We start from the raw sequence: 26,221 nt of genomic DNA on the forward strand, positions 1-26,221 counted from the left end.
ACCCTGTAATCCCATTTTATGGGTGATGAAGATGATGCCTAGAGATGATAAATAATTTGCCTAAAGTAACTTGCCTGCTAATGAACCCAAGTTACCTGATTCCAAAGTGGTCTAAACAATGGAGGGTTGAGGTAGGAGGGTTGAGTAGGACAAGCATGACGAATAAGGCTCCACCCCATGAGACAGCAGGGCAATTCTCGGAGAAAAAGTGCTCTTATGAATTGTTTACAAAACCCCATTATGGTCTAGTATAGATGTCTGTGCCTTTTCTCAAATCCTCTAGTGAGGAGCATGGACATCTCCCTCTATTGGACTCAGTTTTCTCTTCTAGTCTTTTTATCCATTACATTCTTCTTTGTTTCCTGTATTCCAGTTTCTCAGAGTTATTTGTTGTTCATAAATACTGTGAATTGCCATGCCTCTGAGCTTACCATGCAGCCTGGAAAGGCCTTTTCTAATCTACTAAAAGTTTATTCTATTGCTGAAACTCAGTCCAAATGTCATCTTTTTCATGAAATAATCACTGATCCCTCCCTCCCTACAGAGATGCCTCCTCACTCTGTTTCCATAAGCACAGTGTTAATAAATTATATCTTTTGCACTTAGCATTTTATCTGCTCTATCACACTGATTATGAATATCTACAACATGAACTTCCTGAGGGTAAGCATTATTTAAAAAAAAATAACTATATCCTCAACATATGACAATAAATAAAGTCTAAATTGAACTGATACTGGCTGAACAGGTATAAATCATGAATTCGTATGCCTGTGTTCTTTTAGATATGATATTTTGGTCCCTCTATATTTGTGTCTTGAGGTTTGAAATCCATATTGCCTGCCTATACTTTTGGGAGCACCAAAATGCCCTATAATATGTTCAACATTCTATTGCTAACTAAGCCAGAACAATTTAAAGCGGCTGTACAGAAAACTGTCCCTTTATTGTCCTTTGTTTCCCAGAGCAATTTTATCCTTTTTGCACTGAATTCCCAAGAGAGATTGCATGGGGATTTTCTACAAGGTCCACTGAGAGGTCACTTATACCTTAACAACAATGTAAAAAATATTGTTGGTCCAGGGAGTTTAGAGCCTTAACTTTAGACAACAATGTCAGTATAGAAGGCCAAAAGGCACATGAAGAGATGGTCAACATCGCTAATTATTAGAGGAAATGCAAATCAAAACTACAATGAGGTATTAACTCATACCAGTCAGAATAGCCATAATTAAAAAGTCTACGAACCATAAATGCTGGAGAGGGTGTGGAGAAAAGGGAGCCCTCCTACACTGTTGGTGAGAATGTAAATTAGTATAGCCACTATGGAAAACAGTATGGAGGTTCCTTAAAAAACTAAAAATAGAATTACTGTATGATCCAGCAATCCCACTCCTTGGCATATAACCAGAGAAAACTCTAATTCAAAAAGATACATGCTCCCCAATGTTCATAGCAGCACAATTTACAACAGCCAAGACATGGAAACAACCTAAATGCCCATCAACAGATGAATGCATAAAGAAGATGTGGTAAATATACATACAATGGAATATTACTCATAGAAAAGAATGAAATAATGCCATTTGCATCAACATGGATGGACCTAGAGATTATCATACTAAGTGAAGTAAGTCAGACAGAGAAAGACAAATACCATACGATATCACTTAACTGTGGAATCTAAAAAAATGGTACAAATCGACTTTCACAAAACAGAAACAGACTCACAGACATAAAAAAACAAACTTATGGTTAGCAAAGGGGAATACCAAATGTAAAACCGATAGCTAGTGGGAAGCAGCCACATAGCACAGGGAGATCAGCTCGGTGTTTTGTGACCACCTAGAGGGGTGGAATAGGGAGGGTGGGAGGGAGGGAGACGCAAGAGGGAAGAGATAAGGGGATATAAGTATATGTATAGCTGATTCACTTTGTTATAAAGCAGAAACTAACACACAATTGTAAAGCAATTATACTCCAATAAAGATGTTAAAAAAAAGGGGGGGTAAGGATAAATTAGGAGTTTGGGACTAACATATACAAGCTACTATATATGAAATAGATAAACAACAAGGTCCTACTGTATAGCACGGAGAACTATATTCAATATCTTGTAATAAATTATAATGGAAAAGAATCTAATAAAGAACATATATATGTATGTGTGTGTGTATAACTGAATCATTTTCCTGTACACCTGAAACTAACACAACATTGTAAATCAACGATATTTCAGTTAAAAAAAAGAAAACGATGTCAGATCTGTCATATATAAAGCTCAGTGTATAAGAGCATGTACTTTGGAATTGAGATACTTTCTAGCTCTGGGACATTAGGTTGTTACATACGTTTGTGAGCTTCATTTTACCCTTTTGCACAATGATGCTAGAAATGGCTACTTTATAAGGCAGTTACCCAGATTAGAGATAATATTAACGTATATGATTGATATCTAGTAAGTGTTCAATAAATATTAACCATTATTATATAATCTACCACTTTTACTTCCTCCTTTAATACAACTTAGTAGGACCTCTCCATTTTTCTCCTCCAAAGTACTTCCAAAGTACGTTTTACCACCAAGAACCTCTTTAAATTCTCCTTCTCACATCACTCCAGAAAAACTCCATAGCTGAGTCTTTGAACCCAAATATCCACTCAAGCTCTCTATCAAACAGCTCGTCTTTAGGATGTCCTCAAAATAACCTCGATCTTCTGCTGAATGTTCTTAGGGATCATGTAATTTCCTCCTGAAACATACATTCATGAAACCCACTCATGGTGTTCCAGGCCATACTTGAATACTTTTGTTAATAAAAAAAATTCATTTTCTTCTATGATAGTCCATTCCATCTTTGGATAAGTATGACAGAAATTATTCCTTTAAAGAATTGAAACATATTTTTCATTGGATTCTTCCCACTGGCCTTAGTTTGTACCTAGTTGGTTTTGAGTTAGAATAATCTGGTTTTAAATTCTAATTCTGTCACTTACTAGCTGTGTGAGATTAGGCAAGTTACAGACTTAATGACCTACAAAATAGACTCAATTATAGGCAACTCATAGATTTTTGTGTTAGCAGTGAATAAGTTGGAGTATGCGGAATTCTTAACATAATTCTTGGTACATGGTAAATGCTAAATATTTGGTATCTATTATTAATACTGTGTTAATTTCCACTGACCCAGTCTGAAATTGCATTTATTGACTGACTTGCTTTCCATAACAGTTTCTAAGACAAACAGGGAAAATGATTCAAGTCCTCCGGTATTAGATGGGAAGTAATCATACAAATACCGGAATCCTTTGGTTCAAGCTCCTCATATATTTAAGAACACTAATGCTCAAATAGTAAAGTTACCTGGTTGAAGTTATTATATGACAAAACAACAGCTACTTGTTTTTTGAGGATCAGTTCTAACACTGTGCTTTAAAGCCCAGTGGAGATTTGCTGTGAGAAGACACAACCTTGTGCTGTACAAGAGGCAATTCCATACCTATCCTGAAGATTTTGGTTGTTTGTTCTATACTTAACGTATAAATGCATAAATGTGTGTATTTGTTCTTTTGTATCATAGAAAGTACTATTTATTGTCTGGTGCCAAGTTTGTTTTTTCTATGCAATGACCTCCTCCAGTCATCTTTGAGTCTTTAATTTCACACACACAAACCTGTGTTGTAGGTGTTGGTACAAGGAGTTCAAAGTTTAGGACAAAGAAGGGAGACAGATTGTTTTCACTTCGTCCTTCTGCTAAGTCCAGTGTATTGTTGGGGAGGATGGTAGCTCTAGGCTTTCCAGTGGAGATAAACAGCAAAGCAAGCAAGTGGCTGTCCAAGATAATTTAAAAACATATTTAGGAAAAACAGCTGTGAAGTAGACAGGTATGAGATAAATGTTCTCTAATTTACCAGAAAAAGGTAATTCTCTACATAGGGGGAGCTCCCGAATGCTTGCTTTGCATAGACAGTACGCTACATAAATGACCATACATTTCTCAGAGTCATAGCCATTGTCATGTTTTTGAACTCTCTCTTTTATGGCTAGTTCCATAGGAAAATAATAACTGCAGTCAAATCAACAATGTTGCTACTAGAGCTTGTCTGCCAATTCTGACAGGGATGTGTGAACAAGTGACTTCATTACGTACAGACACCAACGTATAAATTGAATGCACAGAATTAGAGAGCTTGAGTACCTTAGGTCCAGCACATTCATTTACAGGTAAAGTCTGCAGAGGTGAAATGACTTAGATTACATGCCCTTATTATCCTTCCAGACCTAGGACTTCTTTTTTTTTTCTTCCTACTGAGAGTAGTAAAGGTATTCCTTCTCCTTCATTAAACTACTAATTAAAACCCATCTGAAAATAGACTCAAGTATGTTAATCTTCTCTTTAGAGACAAATGTAACAACTATCATTTGTTCCTTTTTTGGATAAATAATTTTCAGGAGAAAAACATGCCTATTCTATAGGAATATGTATATAAATGCACATATTGCATTTTTTTTTACCCATGATCATTTTTTTTACCGTATGAAAAAATATTCAGTCTTAGAAACCTAAGTTTGAGGATGAAACAAATAAGAGATGGATAGTAAACATAATGATTGAAAAAAATGATACAAAGTTGCAGGGATTATTTAGCCATATTTTGGAGTCCTATGATGAATAAAAATAATAAGTTGTAGTAAAAACGAATAGAGAATTATTTAATAGCATCATATATTTAGAGTTTTAGTGCAATCAATGGGAATTGAAAATATGTTGTGGTGATTAGTTGTAGGAACTTCAAAGTAGAGGGAAAAGAATGAGAGATGAAAACCAGGTTCTATAATGAACAAAAAAAGATTTTAGGAGTCTTAGCTTAAATTAGAGAGGACATGATAGGTATCTTTGTTTATGTAGCTGTCATGTAGTTTTTCCCTGAAAAATTATTTTGTGTAGCTTCAAAGGTGAGAACTGGGACCTGGGTGCAGGCTTCAACTCAGCACAAGTAAAACAATGTGAGAAATCACACGCTGAATACCACTTGCCAGGAATGCTGGAGGGAATTCAGGTTTTCGATGAGTAACCAGAAAATTCCACGTAACTAAGATTAGGTAAACTTAAAAAATATATTTTATAAGAAATCTTGCACTTGTTCTGTTTTCACTGTTGCTGTTGTTTTGTTTTGTTTATAGCTAATTTCTTGATGTTTCTCAAATGACTTAGGTCCTCAGAAATAACTCTTAAGACTGTGCTGTATGGCATCAAGTTACCATCACTTTTGTAGAATCTAAAAATACAGACCGTGAACTAGGTGGATAGTGGGCTGGAAGATGCTGAAGAAGACATTTGCTTCTTGCTCTTATGCTCCTGAATTAAATATATATATTCACAATACTTTATTAATTTTATTTTTTTAAAGATTACAATTTTAAGGTTTAAAGAGACTTCTTTTTACTCCAACTTTCCCTTACCAGACTGGGTGGAGAATGCTATTTCTTGGGTTCAAACATTTTGCTTCTGACCTGTGGCAAGCCTAATAAAATAGTGCCAGCAACATCATCATTAACCATTATCTATGGATGCTTTATTCTTATAGCATTTCTACATGGGAACCTTAATAAGCTATTTCCAGACTGTCTCTTATAGGCAGCATTCATGAAACTGGCCAGGTTTCTAAAGATAGTGGTAGAACTTTGTATCTTAGCTTGAGATGCCACACCTTTGACAAGAAGGATCAGCGAAGTACTCAACACTTTTAAAAAAATGCTAATCCAACAGCAAGATGGTCAAGAGCTGTGGGAATGTAATTCTGGTGTCTTATAAATGCTTTTTCCAAAGAAGAATGAGGACTAATTTTTAAATAGAGAGGAAAGGGGCGTCTGATGCAATAAACCTGGTGAAATCAGAAAGAGAATCTGAAAGGATCCCAATATTGTTAGACATTTTAAGCAGTGAAAGCCATGTAGAAATCCTTCTGTGAACCACGGAAACAATAAATGCTGAGCCCGTTGGAACATAATCTCAATCAGCAAGATGCCACTGCCTTCCAGATTTCCTCACAGGGCCCTGCGAAGTCCATGCCAAAACTAGCAGTGGATTTCTCCCATCTAATCTCCCCTTATGCCTTATTCGATTATTGTCACTGCTCTCTGACCATGCACTGTCCCTTCAGACTCTCATTTCCCAACTAAGTCAGTCAGAGGAGGCTAAGTGTCCATTAGGACGTACTCTAAGACCGCAAACCACCTTGTTCCATGTGAAAAGACGGAACAGAGAGGGAAGAGAGCAAGGGGAACCCTGCAAGTTTAGCTGGCAACCTTCTCACCTACTGGATTACTGGCCAGACACAAACAAGAAGGGCTATGAGTGGTCCGGGAGATTGCTCTAGTTAATTGGCAAAGGGGAGCTGGTTGGGAGGAGGAGAACCCAGGAGGAGGGAGAACTGGGCATTTCAGTGCACTGCAGGATGGCATCGCCTCTGCCCTGGCTCTACATTATTCTATGGTGAGTAGGACTTTTTTCCGATTTTTCCTTTTTGCTCGGAGAAAAGGGCAAGCACACACCCGCTGGGTGACTTCTATACCAAATCATGGAAGCAGCCTGGGTGGTGTGGCATGTATGTGTGGTGGGGTAGACGAGGCTGGAATGAACAGCCTATTTCCTCTGAGGCCAGGAGTGAGGGTCATTGACTGTCTACTCACAGGGTAGAAAATGCCCTAGGGAAACTGGAAGATGAAGGAAACTTCTACTCCAGAAACATCAGTCGGATCCTGGACAACTTGCTTGAAGGCTATGACAATCGGCTGCGACCGGGATTTGGAGGTGAGAGGCATCCTTACTAGACCAAACGTCTGTACTTTTCTTGCCCCTTAGTGCCATTCCAAGGCACAGAGGCCTCAGGATAGCAGAGTGGCAGGTTGCAGGGCTTGGGGAGGGACCATGTGTATGTTCCCATCCAGTCTCTGTCCCTTCCTCAATTCGCAACCTTATATGCCAGTCATTTGAACTCTCTAAGCCTCAGCTTTCTCAAATGTAGTGTGGGTGTATGAACAGTGCTTGCCTCATAGGGCGTTTGAGTGTAAAATGAGATTTGCCATATAAAACACTTTCTTTAGCATTTGTCCCATTAATGCCATCACTAAACATTATTGTTGTAATTTTCTTTAGAATACTAACCTAGTTCTCGTCCATTCCTTAAATTTCACAATTTTGCCAGAATAAATTCAAAATAATGCAACTGGCGTGAGTTTGTAAAGTTGAAAATTCAAAGGATTCCTGCTGCTGGAATTACTTTAGGATGGGTTGCAGATTCTGGCCATGAGAAGGGGCTTTGTGATAGAGTTGCTCAGTTCAGTCCCCTTAACATCATTGATGATAATTGCCCCCATCCCTCTGGGCTCATTTCAGGTGCTGTCACTGAAGTCAAAACAGACATTTATGTAACAAGTTTTGGGCCCGTGTCAGATGTGGAGATGGTGAGTGAGCTCTGAGTGAGGAGAGTAATTTTGCTTAGTTGGGGGAGAGGGCTGAATCCCAGAATGAATGATAAGGGGCACTGTTACCAAACTTGGCTCCAGATCCAAAAGCAATACGTGTGCTCCTGCTGGGAAGGAATGGCCATTAGAGCAGATTCCTGGCTTCATCTCTTTCACATTTCACTAAAAGCTCTGCTTGAGTACTAATCTGAGGGGCCTTTTATGGTGATATCCTCTCTTCTGTTCACATATCATGCATCTATTCTTCCCTACAAAGAGAAGATTTTTCCCCATCTTTATGAAGTCCTAGTAAATTTTTGGAGGAGAAAAAAGAAAAACCAGCAAAGATGGTATGCTACATAAGTGTATATTGAGAATGTCTATTAAATTTAAAACATAGCTGTTTTGGCAGTGTATCTTTCTCGGTATGTGTTATTAAAACAGTAAAGGGAGTCCTTTGGAAAGAGTAATGCATTCCACCTTTTATGTTTGCAAATGGACCAATAGGTGTTCTGGGGACTCTGTTCCAGGTACAGATGGCTATAGGATTCATAAGAGGGTATTTATAGTAAGCAGCAATGAAAACCTGAACTAGCCTTCTAGAACAAAGTATATTATGATATTCCTTCATATTTCTCAGGTGGTATGTCCCCCTAAAAGTAAAATATAAATACTAAAACTGAAGAAAAACATAACTCTTTAAAGTGGTGCATTAAATGTACTAGGGGAATGTAATTCTAGATAAACAGTTATTAGATACTTTCATCTTCTGCTTTTTGAGTTGACAAGATAAGGAGAAAGGAAAGGAGGAGGAATAAAAAAAAGGGGAAAAGGAAGGAGTAAAAGAGAAAGAGAAAGGGGGGCAGGAGAAGAGAAGTAAGAAAAAACAACACAGAAGAGGGGGAGAGAGTGAGGGGTACTTTATTTAAGAGATAAATGTCTTAATACTTGAGAGAAATTAGAGTCAGCATTCTCCAGAATTCTCAATTATTTAACTATCATATTTTTTCATTTGAGTACTGACTCACCCCAAGAATAAATAACCACAACCATATTCTACGGTACCATTGAAATCTGGGGACACTTAGAATTTATTTTATGCATGTGTCTCTTTTTTAAGACACACATCTTATATTTGTACAAGAGAGGCTTGTTATAGCCTGGATCATCATTATATGGATATGTTGTGTGTCAAATTATAGTTTTAAAATATAATCACCACTTGCAGTAATAGGTCTCATAAAGGAACATATAAAGTAGGCAAAGCAATTCTTGGCCATATTTCGACCTAATTATAAGTTGTTATTTATCACTGACTTTTGCAAAGGCCCTTATCATAATTCTTAAGATTTTTAATGTTATTTCATAAAAGCCACAAATTAAAACTCATAGTTTTGATTATGCATGCTTAAATGATGCTCTGTTTGGGTAATCATGGTAACATTTGCTTTTATGTTCTCTGAGAACAGTATAAAACAATCATGATGTGCTTATCAAGTAAAGTTTCTCTATCCTTGGAACTTTACTAAGTGGTACCATGTTGCTCGGAGATACCTTTGAAGGTGAACAAGCTGCTAAGGGACTGGTTAGACTCACTGATGGTAGGAAGGTCAGCATAAAACCTAGACTAAATCTTTTTCTATTTTTCTTCTAAATTAAGGAGGGGAACTCAATAGGTCAATAGATGAAGAGATGGACGACTGATAGAAAAAGAGGAAGAATGTTAAGGAGGGTGAAGGTGGAAGCGAGAGGTTTGCACAATACAGCACTACCTTTTATAATAATATTACAATCTTAGAGTGTGAAAACATAGTAAGTCACTGAAATTATCACTTTCCTGATAGGTTATTGTCATCAAAAGTTGCTTCATTTCTTACGTTTTAAGATTGGGTATGTAAGCTAGTGAATAAACTATTCTTAATAAGCCATCTGCCCAGCATGCATGAATCTCTTATTTTGTCTTAGGAGTATACAATGGACGTTTTCTTCCGCCAGACTTGGACTGATGAGAGGTTGAAGTTTGGGGGGCCAGCTGAGATTCTGAGTTTGAATAACCTGATGGTCAGTAAAATCTGGACACCTGACACTTTTTTCAGGAATGGCAAAAAATCAATTGCTCACAATATGACAACTCCTAACAAACTCTTCAGAATAATGCAGAATGGAACAATTCTATACACCATGAGGTGAGGTTTCCCCAATTCTACCTCCTCTGCCCAAATGATCTGTCCATCATACTAACTCAGAACCACTTATTTCAATGTTCCTTAGGCTTACCATCAACGCTGACTGTCCTATGAGGCTGGTTAACTTTCCTATGGATGGGCATGCTTGTCCACTCAAGTTTGGGAGTTGTAAGTTACAAAAAGCTTCTGAGAGTCAAATAATGCATTCAAAATACATAATTATTTGGTTTTAGTCAGACACTGGAAAGCAAAAGAGAAATATTACTCTGACGTTCTCAGTACGATTCCGGGAATTAACTTACTTAATCATGTCTCTCTCAATCATACAGTCAGAGGTTTTGGTCACCAGGATTAAAGAAAATCATTTAAAAAATTTGTTTGTACTTCCTTTTTATAATGAACAAGATTTGCTTTGAAAGAAAAAAAACACACAATTCGCCAGATTTACTTCTCTGTTTAATCTGTTTGAAAAATTCAGATGCTTACCCCAAAAGTGAAATCATATATACATGGAAAAAAGGACCACTTTACTCAGTGGAAGTCCCAGAAGAATCTTCAAGCCTCCTTCAGTATGATCTGATTGGACAAACAGTATCTAGTGAGACAATTAAATCTAACACAGGTAAGCATTTGACCAATGCATGGATGTAATCCTGCATGGTGACTCCAGTGCACATTTTCAAAATATCTATTTCTTTTTCTTCTGCATTATCCATCCTCAGCTAAACTTGTTGTTTTAAAGTGATAAGTAGCTTTATTTAAAATAGATTTTGCAACCATGTGCATATAAAGATTTGTGTAGCCTTGGAGTGAGTAGTTTTGTATATATATGACACAAAGAACCCCACAGAAAACAACGAGCTGATGTATCTATCATCTGCTGATTGAGTAGCTTTGTCATACATTGAAAAAATGCCTTTGCTTGTTTTCTTCCCACCCATATTAATTTAAAGAACTGCAAGATTTATTTCCAGTTGCATTCTTTCTGCACACTGTCAACAGCAATAATCCTGATATACCTGTCTTCCAACAGGTGAATACGTAATAATGACAGTTTATTTCCACTTGCAAAGGAAGATGGGCTATTTTATGATACAGATCTATACTCCTTGCATTATGACGGTCATTCTTTCCCAGGTGTCTTTCTGGATTAATAAGGAGTCTGTTCCGGCCAGAACTGTCTTTGGTATGCTTCACACTTTGGGCTCTACTTTCTGTCATCCTCCAGCTCACATTGCTTGTGTATCTTAGGGGAATGTTCACACCAGTGCACTTTTTCAACCCACAAAGGAAATAAACTCCTATCTCATTCAGACACATGTATCATATAAAATGACCCTCATCTTATCTCACATTGTGTGGCGAATCAACAAAAGATTAGTCTCAGCAAGAATTCTGGCTGGTTTCCTGTGACTTTGACGTGCCCTATTTAGGAGAGTTGTTTTTTTGTTGGTTTTTTTTTGTTTTTTAAACTCAATTTGCTTTTTCATAACTAAAAAAAGAAAGCAGAAAATTAAAAACTGACATGTAAAGCAATGAAAACAAAGGCCAAGATATTGAACCCACAAATACATAAATTATATCTCACTTTTATTAGGTTGGATCTTAAAAAAAAATTGCCATTTTTTAGGTCTAAAAATAGATAAATATCACCAGTTTCCCCATTGTTCAACCTAAATATTTAGTTACATTTATGATGTACAGAATCACTACTAGTGTGATGGAACAAAATGAAATAAGAAAAAGAGCTATAACAGAAAAATATCATCTGTAACAAAATCCAATATTTTTCTCAGTTTTTGTGATTATAAATTTAGTAGTTCATAGGGAAGACCTGAGTTTAATTGAAATCTCAGATGAATTTTGACTTTTTAATTTACCATACTAAAATAGATCTCTTTTTGCAAGTTATAAAGGAATATTTATATACTGATGTTTACCATCTTTGAATTATATAAATCCTCCAAGACACAAGACTGCTGGCAGATGAGTAATGAAATTATTTTCTCATGATTAGATATTTTATCTTAAAACCAAGCTAGAAATAAAAAAAATTGAGAAATCTAATTTATATTTATTATTCACACCAAATAGACTTATTAAATATGATGAAAGATTATATCAGCATTAAATTTGATCAGAAGTTCAAAGCTTTATTAGTTATGTAATAATTTGCTATTATATTATAATATATTATTATTAATACACATCATCACACTAGGCTTTGAAGGAAACCAAAATGTGAATGCCTATGATAACTGTGAACAATTAAAAATAATAAAATAACAAAAAATACATTTGTAACAAAAATCCTCTCCACCATCATGTTCCCATTTGATCTTGTTATTGGATTGCAAATGCTAATAGTGCATTTCTCATTCTGTTTCATTCTAGGGATCACCACTGTCTTAACCATGACCACTCTAAGCATCAGTGCCAGGCACTCCTTGCCAAAAGTGTCTTATGCGACCGCCATGGATTGGTTTATAGCTGTTTGCTTTGCTTTCGTCTTCTCTGCTCTTATTGAGTTCGCAGCTGTCAACTACTTTACCAATCTTCAGACACAGAAGGCCAAAAGGAAGGCACAGATTGCAGCCTCACCCCCAGTGACAATAGCAAAAGCGACTGAACGCTTGGAAGCTGAGATTGTTTTGGTAATTGTTTACTTTTCTAATGTTAGCTACCATATAGGAAAAGGCAGCCGGAATAGCTACCACAAACAATTAAATAGTCCAAAAGTAATATTAGTGGGGCATGAGTTACATAAATTTGGTTCCAAGGCCAACTTCTTCTCCAGCTTCACAGAAAAAAGCCAAGCAACAATCCTTCATTTATCTTTGCTCTAAACTTTTGGTATTCCTCTTTCATCACCCTCACTAATACTGGCAGATTGCAAGCTCTCAGAGGAGACAGAAAATTCTTAGCCTTTAGATGTTTCCTTTGAACAGGTTCCGTTATACCGACTAGGGAGAATAAAGTTAAAAAAAAAAAAAAAGTTCCTAATGAGGTTTCAGAGTCTGAAGGAAACAAACAGGGACTCCTATGGACCATTTCTGTTAGAAATCCACTCGCTGCTTTATTTCAGGAGGGCACAATGTGTATATTAGGTTCTATGAATGCTGAGTCATAAGCCAAGTTTTTGACTCATGTGAAAACGTTCTCACGTTCACATTCATGTTATATGTATATAATATACATATTATTATGTATATTAATGTGGGTTTTTTTGAGACACAATCAGTGAGAAATACCTATAAAATTAAGTTTAGATTTGCTGTGGCTAACCTCTGGTCCCCAAAGTTTTTTTGAATAAAAAATAAATGATAGCATTAATAATTCAAGGGTCTTAAATGTGCCCCCAAATTTCAATTTCACATATGAATAAATTCTCACAATTAAATCGCATGTACTTTTTAAAAACTGGATTATAGAACTGATTGACAAGTGTACATTTTTATTTCAAAACAAACTCTAAACAAGTAGCTCTTGAAAAGAGGAAAATTTTGCTCTACAAAATCAAGTAATGCAGACACTTTGAACTGAAAATTTCTTTATAACTGATCAATTCTCATTTCTATTTCCAAATCGCAAAACCACATACAGCCCAGTTAATTCTTGGTTAAATCTTATGATAAAAATTATAAAGCTATGTGTGTTTTACTTTCCAAATACTCAGATGTTTATTGGCTTTAAAAGATTATTTTGTACTGAAACTTTTCTCTTTGATAAACTTAGAAACTTGTTAGAGAATTTACATTTTCTTTAAAGGATAAGACCAGTCCCATGATAAGTAAGTGGCAATATGTAATTTAAAGGCTTTTTTTTTCTTGAATTAGACCTTGTTTTTAAAAAAAAAAAAAAAAAAGTTTGCCATCCAGTAATCTGGTCTAATTACAGTTACAAATAAAAAACAGAGCCTCAGAGAAGGAAAACATTAGGCACTAGTTGGTAGAAAAACTAGGAACTGATTCCAGAACTCCTAATATCCACAGATTTACAGAGGCTGAGGCCCAACACTTTTTCAAAGTCTGAAATATAATAGAGTGCGTGCCACTGGATAAAACATTTTCTGTATGTAGGTAAGGTTATTCCCAAAATTCTTCCCTTAATTTAATGATGTTTTCTTTATATACGTGTGTGTGCTTTGAAAGTTCACAAAAATATAAATTTTGTAATATGTTAAGGATCCAGTTCAAAAGACTTGAAAATTATATATTTCAGAAAAGATAAATTCAAAATATTTTTGAGAATTATTTTGTTTGTAAAAATAAGTGATTATGTTACAACCTATCTGTACTTACATAGGTATATAATTGACATATTGTCCAAAGGTCATATATTATCTTAACATATAGCTGGAAAGGGAGAAGAATTAATATTTATCATAATTCCATTTAACAGTTTCTTATTTGATAAACACAGTAAAAATAAAAAAAGAAATTCATGAAAAAGAGGCTAAGAAAAGTGATTTTGAATATAGTCACTGATTTGATATTGAGACAAAAAGGAAGACCAACTTCCTTACTTCAACTCTTTTAAAATATATATTACTAAGAAGAATATGATTTCAAATCCTTAGAGAAAGCATAGAGTTATCGTTCCCTAAGTCCATTATTTTAAAGGTATAATTTATTAATAAGATGGAATTTAAGATCTCAGGTCTTCATATAAACTATCTTCTAATAGTTCTAAAGTAGTAACATATAATGAGCAGGTTCTTTGGGAAGCTGGATAAAAAATTGCATTTAAACCATCTCAAAGTAGTTTTTTCCTTGCAAGTTGACTTTTTTCCCTACAAAAAATTATATTTCTAAACCTGGGTCCACTTAAAATATTCCAAGGCAATGAAAAGGAGAATTTTGTTTCTGAAAGGCTAAGTCAAAGTGTAAAAATAAAAAGAAAAGTAACCAAACCTAACAATATTAACCTTGTAGGCATCAAAAAATATAGATGATTACAAAGAACATGTACAGTTTTATTTATTTATGTCAAAACTTGGCTATTGCCTTATATAATATAGAGGAACAAACAAATTACACATTTCGAATTTATACAGCACAATGGTATATTATGATTGCAAGGTCATTTTTTCTTTCAAATACCATGACATTTTAAAATGCCTATTCAGTTGTAATCAAAATAACATTATTTGAGTAAGTTGGACATTGAAACAGCAAACCAATGTGGTAAAGTTGAAATGAGATTAAGTGCTTGGATATTTCATGTGATTCTAAGTTGTATGTTTTAATATGCACATTGCTTTTCACAGGAAACTGCTTAGAATGAACGTGAAAACTTTATCACTTTGAATTTGGCCTTGAAATTTATTATAATAATGACAAAGAAATTCAGGCATTTAAAGCCTAGTACTCACACCTGAAGAGACATCTAAAACTAAATCTTCAGAAGTGCTCTATAGAGTATTAATCTTTCTTATTTTAAGGCATTTGGAAGTGGAGACTTTACATTTTTGGATTTGGAGAAGAAATTGTCCACAGTTTCTTTCCTGCTTATAGGGTATCTTTCCATATTGTTTTTATTTAGTATGCTATTTTGGCTTTAGAGAGTTATTCCTGTTTCAGAGCTTATTACGTGTCTGGGGTAGATTTATTTTATATATAAGACCAAGTTTAGACTTTGATCTCTTTCTGGATGTTTTGCTAGTTTTCTTGTTATTTTAAAAATCTAAGCCCTCACCACTATGTTCCTAAGAATGAATCCCCTGGCCCCCTACCCATCAATACATCCAATGTGGCTTCTTCTTTTTTTTTTTTTTTTGCGGTATGCGGGCCTCTCACTGTTGTGGTCTCTCCCGTTGCGGAGCACAGGCTCCGGACGCGCAGACTCAGCGGCCATGGCTCACGGGCCCAGCCGCTCTGCGGCATGTGGTATCTTCCCGGACTGGGGCACGAACCTGTGTCCCCTGCATCGGCAGGCAGACTCAACCACTGCACCACCGGGGAAGCCCTGTGGCTTCTCTTTTTCACGGAACGTGTGATGTAGATGTAAATTATCTACAAACTAAGTGGACCAAAATTTAATTGGTCAAGATAATAACTATATTTATACTGATTACCTTACTTTTTCTTCTCACCCGACACCAATTTATTGAGTACCTATGTGTTCATCAAATTATTCATACCATAAGCCTTTATTTGTTAAGTGCTTTTTTGCCAGATCCTTTGTAGAATGCTGAAGCTACCTTAGTAAGTGACATCAATAGGGCCTCTTCCATCATGGAGCTGCCTGTTGAGCAGGAAGAGAGGAAACTACTCAAGGAGCCATGACAATATACTGTGATAAAGGCTGTGGTTAGATATGTATAGAAGGCTGAAAAAAAGCCATGAGAGAGTACCTAACTCAGTCTGGAGGGGTTAGGTATCTCTGTGATGCCTACGCAGAGAAAAGAAAGATGAGCCTGGCCCTGCTCTAGAAACTCTCAGTCAGTTGTGAGAAACTTGGGCACAGAGAGGGAAATAAGACATATTGTCCTTCCTGTACTCTTTTCAAGACTGGAACGTCTGCTGAGCCATTACTATGTTGCCCTTCACCTGTGCAGAAAAATATGAATCATAGCATACTGAAAGATTTACCTCCCCTGTTCCAAATCGTGCTAAGATTTCTTTCAGTACTACCATTACTCCAAAGAATGAACAGTTGAATTAAGACCATCAGAGACTCTGAGCACCAGAAAGATCATGATGTCCCTTCCCCATGGTAGCACCGTCATATGACTTATAGAGAGGGTGGGGTGGATTAGATGAGGGGTGTAGGTGGTTGGCTCTCTCCCTATACCTTCCATCAAATCACCATCCAATATTCCTTTTTGCACCCTCCAAACATTCCAGTATGGTTTTCAGACATGCCACTAGCACCACTGACCCACCAGATTGCTACCAATAAGCTGCTTCTCTGCAGGCATTCTGGAATTGTCTCCGCTCCTCAATTCTACCAGCTGTAAAATAAATGTGAGGACATTTGACAGAGTTTATTTTCTCCATGATGATTAATATGTAGCTTAAAAAAAGGTCAAATAATAAATGTTTTCAAAAATATTTTCTCTTGTTTTTGGTGCCCCTGTTCACTGGTTCTAAAAGCAGATACTTTGTCCTTTGAGTAATGCAGCCCTGGTTAGAATATTTCTCCTAAGAGGTAACCCGTTGCCCCCTCTTCTTTAATATATTAGACTCACTAAATGCTGTATCAGAATTGCTCTAAGTACTTCCCAAATGCCTCATCCCTATACCAAATAACTGACTGTCACAAAGTCCAGTTTGACTCCAAGTACCTTTGCAATATGGCGTTACTTAAAACAAAACAGTGCTCTAAAAATACCCAAAGCAGGATGACACTGAACAGCAGGGGAGCCCCGGAAAAATTCGAAACCACAGGCGTTCCACTCAAAACAGTGACAGCCCCAAGCTGAGCCCTCATCTGGACTCTGACAAAAGCTTATTTTACCATCAGCTGAAGCTGCTGAGCTTACAATAGAGCAGGCGGGATCTGACACAAACCTGTAGCTTGAATGGTTTGCAATATTGGCTTTCTTTTCATTTCAGAAATTCAGTGTGATTCTTCTAAATTTTAGGTGTCCAGTCTCCTACACTGCCGATTCCCAATTATCCAGGAGCTGATTATCCAGCGTGTGGGTTAGCCAGCCCTCTGGCATTTCCTTGAGCACCTTGTATTTGCTGCCTGCTAGAAATCCCCCAGCCATCATTGGGCAATGAGACAGTGTAATTCTAAACCAGTGAAGCTCAATGGTGGGTGAATTTTCCCCCAGAGGACATTTGTCAAGGAGCAAGGATATTTTCGGTTGTCAAAACCCCGAGGAGGTGGTTGCTACAGGCATCTTGTGGGTAGAGGACAGGGATGCTGCTCAACACCCCATGATGTACAGGGCAGTTCCCACAACTAAGAAGTATCAGTATATCCGTAGCTTTGTGGTTGAGAAACCATGCCCTAAAACCTAAAGCTGATGGAAAGAAAAAGTAATATTTATTAAGAGTGGGGCTTCCCTGGTGGCGCAGTGGTTGAGAGTCCGCCTGCCGATGCAGGGGACACAGGTTCGAGCCCCGGTCCGGGAAGATCCCACATGCCGCGGAGCGGCTGGGGCCGCGAGCCATGGCCGCTGAGTCTGCGCGTCCGGAGCCTGTGCACCGCAACGGGAGAGGCCACAACAGTGAGAGGCCCGCGTACCGCAAAAAAAAAAGAGTATGATCTTAGGCATCTGAGAGGGATTGAGTGAGGTACTGCTGCTTATTACTTGTGTGAGCTTTCTGCTCACACCTTCATTTGCTCATCTCTGAAATGAAAATAATATTTTTACATGATAGATTCTTCCTAGGAATAAGCAAAATAATGCATGCAAAGTGCCATGCAGTGCTTGTTAATGGTAAGCATTTAGATATGGTAACGATAATATAATGTAATATCAACAATATGCTAAAATATAGTGTAAAATAATCATAAAACGTTTTGTTCCCTTCTCTTTGCCTGACTCCAAAGTCTTGGGAAATGTTTCGATTTTCATTCATTTGTTTATTCGGCATATGTTTATTAAGCGTTCACTGTGTTCTGTGCACTGGCTAGGCACTGTGGAACACTTCACGTGAGAATAATATGCCCTCTACCACTAAGGCGACTTCATGTCAGGAAAGGGGATAAAGCACAACGGAGATAGCATTACAGGGAAGAGGTGATGACAGCAGAGGGTTGTAACAGTTAGGTAGGCAGAAATGTGTACAGAGGAAAGACACATTTCCTTTCTCAAGTTCTTAAAGAAAAAAACCTTACAGCTGAAACAGTAATTGTCCCTTTCTTTTTTTCTTTTTTGTTTAATTTTCTTTCTTTTTTTATTCAAGTATAGTTGATTTCAATGTAAGCTTAGGGAGAGTCAGTGACTCCTAAGGCATGTCTGAGTCATACAGCAGCTAAGTAGTATCTATGGAATTGCAGTCTAGGGCTTTCTGACTCTGCTGCCCTCTTAACTCCTAAGCAACCCTCCATAGAGATTGTCTGGGGAAGCAGATGAGGAAAAGAGGAATCCTACTGTAGGAGACCTTTAATTCCAGGCTAATGCCATTGTGCATAAATTTTTCATGCTGTTAGTTGGTGAATGATGTTGCTTAACTCTGGACAAGGGTTATTCAGCAATCTTCATTAAGTCATTTGTGACACTGTGACGATGCCGAGAGATTGACAAATAAGTTTTCCCAACACCTCCAAAAGAGAGAGAGAGGTGAAACAATGCCTTACATTTTTATGCTAGATTATGGTTTATAATCACTTTCATCTCAGTGAACTTATTCATGTCTGCCCTGTTTCTCCCTAAAAAAGGAAGAAACATAGGTGTCAGACAGACAATGCATGCTATTAAAAATCAAGACGTGTTTAGAAGAAAATCTGCTCTAAAGCCTTGCCCTCTTTCTTTCCATTATGATCCTTAGAAAATTTACTAGAGTAAAATATTTTAATGTTCCTTATATCTGGGAGGAAGAGAACTCTTTCTGAAGAATTAAACAGTGACAAATTTTGCTCTTTCAGGTGGAGAATATTTTAATAACATATATAATAGATGAAAATTCAAATCAGAGTTTGAGAAACATGATAGGAAGCTCTTGGCAGACAATGCTATGTTTATTCTCTAATACAGGTAGCATGCATTGAGACCAAAATACCACTACTCTGGTCCTATCCACACACTATCTAGTGGCCCTGGGCACAGTAGTCCTGGGTTGTCACATATTTTTAATAGAAAATGTCACTTATTTCCTATCCAAGATCAGTAGCCTTGGCACTCTTCTCTTTTAAATTCTCTTCTACCTCCGATACCTATGATTTATTTAATTCTGTCCAGAGTGCCTAGCCTAATACTGGGTCAACAGATAACAAATAAAGATATTCTTTGCTTGAAATTCACCATGGTCATGTCAAATCAGACTTCATACTGATTTATTTTTGCTTTTGGTAAAGAAACAAATTTTCCCATGGCCCCTAAAAGCACAGTGGGCTTGAACTCTCTATGATGACTATTATAGATACTGGGCAAACTTCCATGACAAATCAAAAGCAAAATTCAGGATGGGAGTATAGAGAGGAGAGGTTCTCAGGGTTGTTGTTTCCCGCAGTCCAAATGTCACCACATCGGTGGTTAATTCTGGTCCTGTGGCTCAACCAGCACAGGGGAGGTGGCGGCCTCATCCTGTTGCTGGGGGGGCTGCTGTCTAAAGCTCCAGGAGTCTGTGTCCACGTGAGTAACACACCCTGCCAGGCAGCAAAGTGGTAATTCTGCCGCCAAGGAGAAAACGAGGCAGTTTTACAAGAGCAGGGTTAATGTACAGCCAGGGTGTGAAGGCAGGGACCCATCAAGGGCAACCTGGCCACAAGGAGAGTGATTGTTAGAGGCCGTAGACAAGAAAAGGTAAGAATCAGAGGAAGCCCCCCAGTCTCCACCATTATGAAAGGAGTCTAACGCAAATAGAATTAGAGTCTCTGAACCAGGCTCAATACTTTAAAGGTGAGAAAATGCTGGGATGAAACAAGCAGTGAGACTGACCAAGGCGGTTTATTACGGGCTGTGAAACTATGGGCGAAGCAGTTCCCACATCTGGACCTCAGCCTTCTCATCTGTTACTTAATGCACTGAAGATCCCTTTCAAGACTAGGATTGGTTGTCTTATGATTTCAGTGGAACAGAAAATCTCATGATAGAAAAGAACATATGACAATCCTGAGGTTAGTAAATATATCACTTTGGTAACTTAAGATGGAAGGAGACCAGTAGAGAAGCTCTGAATGGAAAGCAGAAAGCTCTCAATATACAACTCTGGACCAAGAGGTAGTCGTATTTCCAGGGAAGAACAGCCATCCCACTCAATATAAGGGTATTTCTATTTCGTCACTGGCTTTTGATGTACATGAGCACCTTTATATTTTTTTGCTGTTTTTGATACCTCAGTGGGTTCCAATTTATGAATGGTAAAGATTAGGCTGTAGGCTGGGAATGTGTCTAGAAGAATGATACCATTTAGTCGAGCTGTTATTTTCTTGTATTGAGTAATTGCCCACACATTCCCAAATGAAATTCCCTCTCATTGCCCATACACATTGCCCTATGGGTTTATGCATAAATGGGGTGGTGGGTGGATAAGCCCTTATAACCTGGCTTATCTCCTAACGGTACAACACTCAACACAGTTTCTGGGGCATGGAACATGCTTAGCATCAATTGCTGATGTATTAAATTAGAGGACGTTGGATGTTAGCAAATCGAGGTTTTTAAAATTTGTTTTACCACTTTCTTGGAAAAGTAGCGCCATCAATTACTCTCAAGAATTCGCTGATGTTTTAACTTATACAGTAAGTAGTCAGTAACTATCTGCCAATGATGAAAAAATGAATGATTAAGGGATGTCTATTCCTTTACCCAGGCTGAATATATATGTATCTTTTCCTCTACAGCATCCTGATTCCAAGTACCATCTGAAGAAAAGAATCACCTCTCTGACACTGCCAATAGTTCCATCCTCCAAGGCCAGCACAGTCCTCACGAGAGCTCCCATCTTACAGTCAACACCTGTCACCCCCCCACCCCTCTCTCCTACCTTTGCGGGTACCAGTAAAATAGACCAGTATTCTCGGATTCTCTTCCCAGTTGCATTTGCAGGATTCAACCTTGTATACTGGATAGTTTACCTTTCCAAAGACACGATGGAAGTGAGCAGCAGTGTTGAATAGGTTGCAGCCATAATAACCTGTATTCTGTGAGTTCTCATTTTCTGAATGTTTAAAAATAGCAATGAGACTTGTATAGATGCTTTTCTGAACGTGAAATCGAAATTGAAAATCTCTAACACATAGCTTTGAGTAAGCATGTATGGGCAAGAAAAGCAATAATGTTACTCCTCAAAATTGGAAGGTGAAGGTTGGTAAAAAATATGACTTTTCTGCACATTAGAGAAAATTTTATAAAAGGATAAAATGGATTCAAGATGAAGTTGCCAATCTGTCCTTCATTGTTCAATATTTTAATTGTCACTGTGAATATCATTTACCACAAAGCAAATAAAAATAAGAAATGCTGACACTTCCAAAGCCTGCCTTAAAATGTTTATTTTGGCTTAGTTCTCAAGAGAACAAAATATAAATAGTCTAAATATTTATCAGTAGGTTAATACCAGCATGTTGGAGGCCTTTATGCTAGTAACATGGCTTTCAGTGACATTATAAAGCCTGTGTTGAGCTTAGCCATTTGTTTTTAACCTTGCTGTGCTACTTTTCCTCAATAAAATATGGTGTTTGTATACATATGAATTATACATAGATCAAAAATTATATATGCATTTGTACATAGCTTTAGTTGGACTGCAGTACAGTGTTGTTTTATCTCACTAAGCTCTCCTTTTAAAATAATATGCTCATTCATAATTCCATGAAGTGGTAGAAGGCTTGTATATTATGACTGTTCTTATATCTCATATGCTTTACCTTTCTAAGTGTATCACTAAACAAAACAACAATAAACATGGTTCTCTGGGTCTGTTTAATAAAGCTCAGAAGTTTCCTTAAGTATGGGGAAATGAAGTGGTTACCTCCCCAGTGTTAGTGTCCCTGCAGATTCTGCGAGATAGAAGGTATGGGACAGCCAGGCTTGGTCACCCAGCTCTAAAAAAAACACGTGAATTTGTATTCAAATAGTCAATCCTGCTAGAAAACAACGGAACAACATCTTCAAAATGCTGAGGGAAAATGATTTTCAACCCAGAATTCTGTAACCAGCAAAATAAAGATAGAGGATATATTAAAAAAGTCAATCCTTCATCTCTTTTCTGCTCACTCAACACACTTTCTGTTATAAGATGAATGGGGTCTGAGGATCTAATGTATAACTTGGTGACTATAGTTGATGACACTGTATTGTGTAATTGAAATTTGCTAAGAGAGCAGAAATTAAATGTTCTCACCAAAAAGAAAAAAAAAAGTAAATACGTGAAATGATGGATATGTTAAGTATCTTGCAATATTTATTTATCAGCTGTACTTCAATCAAGCTGAAAAAAATGAATGAAACTCTTTTTCTTCCTTTCTACTATTCCAGCTCTTTCTGATGCTAACTCTACCCATGTTTCTCCCACAGAGAATGGTATTAGGGAAACAGGAACTAGGAGTGGGAGAAAGCATGTGGTGTGGTTTGTGCAAATCAATAAACCCCTCATGAGTTGTAGCTGGGTCTTAAACATCATTGAGATCAGCCAGAACTCTGAACCCAGAAAGAAATATTCTGGAATTACTACCTCTTGCCTTTATCCAGGAAAATACAAAAAAATTCTACAGCCAAACAAATTAGAGTTTAATTGAAATAGCTCTCTACTAAGGGTGAGGAAGTTGAGATATCCATCTAACTTCCCTATTAATTAGCTCATAAAAAAATCACTTAGCCTCTGGAAGACATAGTTCTAGTCTCACCTATAGGATGAGGGGGATGGAATGGACACCCTCTGAAGGTCCTTCCATTTTGAACAGCTTATGTTTGTTTCATTACTTTTTTTTTTTTTTTTGTGGTACGCGGGCCTCTCACTGTTGTGGCATCTCCCGTTGCGGAGCACAGGCTCCGGACGCGCAGACTCAGCGGCCATGGCTCACGGGCCCAGCCGCTCCGCGGCATGTGGGATCTTCCCGGACTGGGGCACGAACCCGCGTCCCCTGCATTGGCAGGCGGACTCTCAACCACTGCACCAGGGAAGCCCCATTACTATTCTTTTCTATCTAGCTTAAGTCATTATACAAAGCCTGCTCCTGTTTTTGAGAGTACATTAAATAATTAAATGCTATGTAGGTGTTAATCACATTATATCCTATGTTACATTTAATCTTCACAAACCTGTAAAGTATAAACTGCTGTCATCTCCATTTAAAGATAAGAAACCAAGGCACAGTGAAGATGAGTAATTTTGTTCAAAATCAAGCGGCACTCAAGTGTTATAGCTGAGAGCCATACCTAGGCAGTGTGAATACATAGCTTGTTCACTTAACCATAACCATACAATGCAAGTCTATTCTGTAATCCTCTCCAGAGTTCTCTCGCCTTGTCTTTCATTTCCTGTAATAACTTTCCTTGTATCCTGACCTTCCTCAGCATTTATTCTACATTTCACTGCAAAGCACATTACTATCAGTCAACATCTATACGTGGAGTTGAAACAGATAAGTAAAACCCACTAAAATCATTACATATTATAGCCATTAGATTTCTCCTCAATTTTTTCAAGGGATCTTGAAAAAATCTGCAAAACTTTTGAACTGCTAAGGATTCTAGAGAATACTATTTCTCAGTGTATATCATGGAGTGGTAACAGAGGTTAACTGAAAATAGAACAGTTTCAGAGTTAAAAATTTTTAACAGAGTTAAAATTTTTTAACTGTTAAAAAATTTTAACAGAGTTAAAAAATTTGAGGGGAGACGCTGAGTCAAAGCAAAATACGTTTCTTTTCTGCTGGAGTTCTCAGAGCCTTTATTATGCTTATGTGCATTGTGATTCTCTCATAGTTTGCTATAGTATTTAACATTTCCCAAATCCACATGGCCATAAATATTATTTTGCAAGGAGGAAATGCTGGAACTAGCATTCCCCAGAAAACAGTTTGGGAAAGACCACCTTGGTATTATTTATACTATCCCTTCTGTCCCCCCACCAACTAAACAGATAAGGGATTGAGTCTCTGAATGGGCAGATGACTTATCCTAGTTCATACAGCTATTAGAGACCAAATTAGGACTGCATAAAATAAAAGCCAGACAAGGTATTTCAACAGAGAGAATTTAATACAGAATGAGCAACACAGAGATAGTAACTGCAGGAGTCAGACACCAAAAGGAAGATGACAGGGTTAACAGAACCTAAAAACTTGTGCACGTGGCCTTTTAGAGCTGGATTTAATCATCTGTAGAGAGGGCATCACCTGGATGGGGTTAGTATTAGCTCAGCAGCTCAGAGAAGAGAACCCCAGAGCTGGGAATCAGACCCCCAAGGGCGGGGTACCACCCGGCTGATATGAGTATCACAGGTAATCAGAGCAGGGGCTCCTCAGACCGGGGTCTCAGACCTCTGAGGTCTGCCCACATGCTGCTAGCATCTCAGGAGCTTGAGGGAGGACACATACATTTGAGATCAGACTTGCAGGGAGGAAGGGCTGCTCGGCTGAAACTGCAATCTTTGGGAGAGCAAAATGAAGCTGGTTCTGGGGGAACCAAACACTGGAGACTGGAATCAACTGTCATTTCAAGGTGAAGGGTAACATTAAAAGGCAAAGCAAGACTATAACAGGGAGAATATTCCTTTCTCTTTTCACCTGATTTCTAGTCTCTCTTGAGTCCCTCCTATTGGAAGAACCTGACAGAAATCCTAGTGGCAGAGAAGAAATGAAAATTAAGGAGTTCAGCCAGAGTATCACAAAATAGAGTATAGAAGGTTGGATTTGGAGCCGACAGAAAAATGCTTAATAACTGAAATAATTCACTCCCCTGGTTATCTGGTACCATATACACACCTCTGTACATACTTATACTGTTTCACAATCATAAGATGCAATTACTCTTCATACAAACAAAAATACTGTCTTCATTAGTCCGAAAAGGAGATACACAAAATGCAAACAGCCATTGTGTTCATGTCTAGGTAACAATCACAGCAACCATTTCTGATGATATTTAATCTTCTATTACAATCAGAGTCCCACCTGAATATTCTGTTTCCTAAAGACTCAATTGTAAACCTATCTATGAGAAACTACCTTTATATAAAACAGTAAGGGGATAGGAGAAAGGAGGTCAAAAGAAAGCATATAATATATACAAATATTAATATGTCTAAATATCTATGTGGTCTTTATGGATAGGAAGAGCTATATCTATCTCTGTGAAAATAATAGCAAGCAAGGAATAAACTATACATAGCTCCTGTAGTCCCCATTTCTGTAATTAGTCACATGACTGTAGTAGATATAAATAACTTCCTTTTTCTACTATCCTTTTCTCTCAGTCAGCATCCCAGCTGGTTGATTTGGAGTTCTTTATCGCACAGAATTACTGAAGGGTCTTAATCCAACAGCAGGATAGTTTTCTCACATCCAGGAAGGTAGATTTCTTCCACTACTAAGATATCTTAGCCTTGGAGTTCTAAGCTTCTCAGCATTGGTTCAAGTCCCCTCAGATGTCACCATACAAGTTTCAGTCTCACTTTCCCAATTAATATCCTCGCTTTTTCATGAGAGACATGGCAAGTGTAAGATTTTGATTTCCATTGTAATTCTGCAATCAGCACAATTAAAATATGCATCTACTTTTTAAAAGAAACCAGCCCTGCACTATAAGAAAAGAGACTCTTCCGAGTGCTTTAGAAGCTCCTCTGTTCTCTGTTGCTTGAACTGAGGATTAAAAGCCCTGAGTTTATACATTTCTGTCTGTACGTTCTCCAGTGCAGTTAGAAGAGGCATCTCACCCATAGTTCTTGTAGCAATCATGATTACTATAAGAATTAAGGATTGAAGACACTGGGTTCTCAGGATA

The 26,221-nt window shown here is 37.5% G+C and overlaps 1 protein-coding gene across 1 annotated transcript in view; it reads left to right on the forward strand.

Annotated features, from left to right (window-relative positions):
• The window catches only part of GABRA6 (gamma-aminobutyric acid type A receptor subunit alpha6), a 117,724-nt gene extending 94,618 nt beyond the window's left edge, over positions 1 to 23,106 (forward strand). The window contains exons 4-11 of the mRNA XM_089908590.1: positions 6,686 to 6,815; positions 7,401 to 7,468; positions 9,434 to 9,654; positions 9,740 to 9,822; positions 10,133 to 10,276; positions 10,688 to 10,840; positions 12,049 to 12,308; positions 21,118 to 23,106. Coding sequence (XP_089764716.1) covers positions 6,686 to 6,815; positions 7,401 to 7,468; positions 9,434 to 9,654; positions 9,740 to 9,822; positions 10,133 to 10,276; positions 10,688 to 10,840; positions 12,049 to 12,308; positions 21,118 to 21,393 — 1,335 coding nt within the window. The 3' untranslated portion in view covers positions 21,394 to 23,106. The remainder of the gene's footprint in view (positions 1 to 6,685; positions 6,816 to 7,400; positions 7,469 to 9,433; positions 9,655 to 9,739; positions 9,823 to 10,132; positions 10,277 to 10,687; positions 10,841 to 12,048; positions 12,309 to 21,117) is intronic.
• Positions 23,107 to 26,221: the final 3,115 nt, after the last annotated feature.

The sequence above is a fragment of the Delphinapterus leucas genome, chromosome 3 (assembly GCF_059928025.1).
Source record: "Delphinapterus leucas isolate spDelLeu-1000000601 "Yukka" chromosome 3, BTC_Dleu_Yukka2, whole genome shotgun sequence".
NCBI lineage: Eukaryota > Metazoa > Chordata > Mammalia > Artiodactyla > Monodontidae > Delphinapterus > Delphinapterus leucas.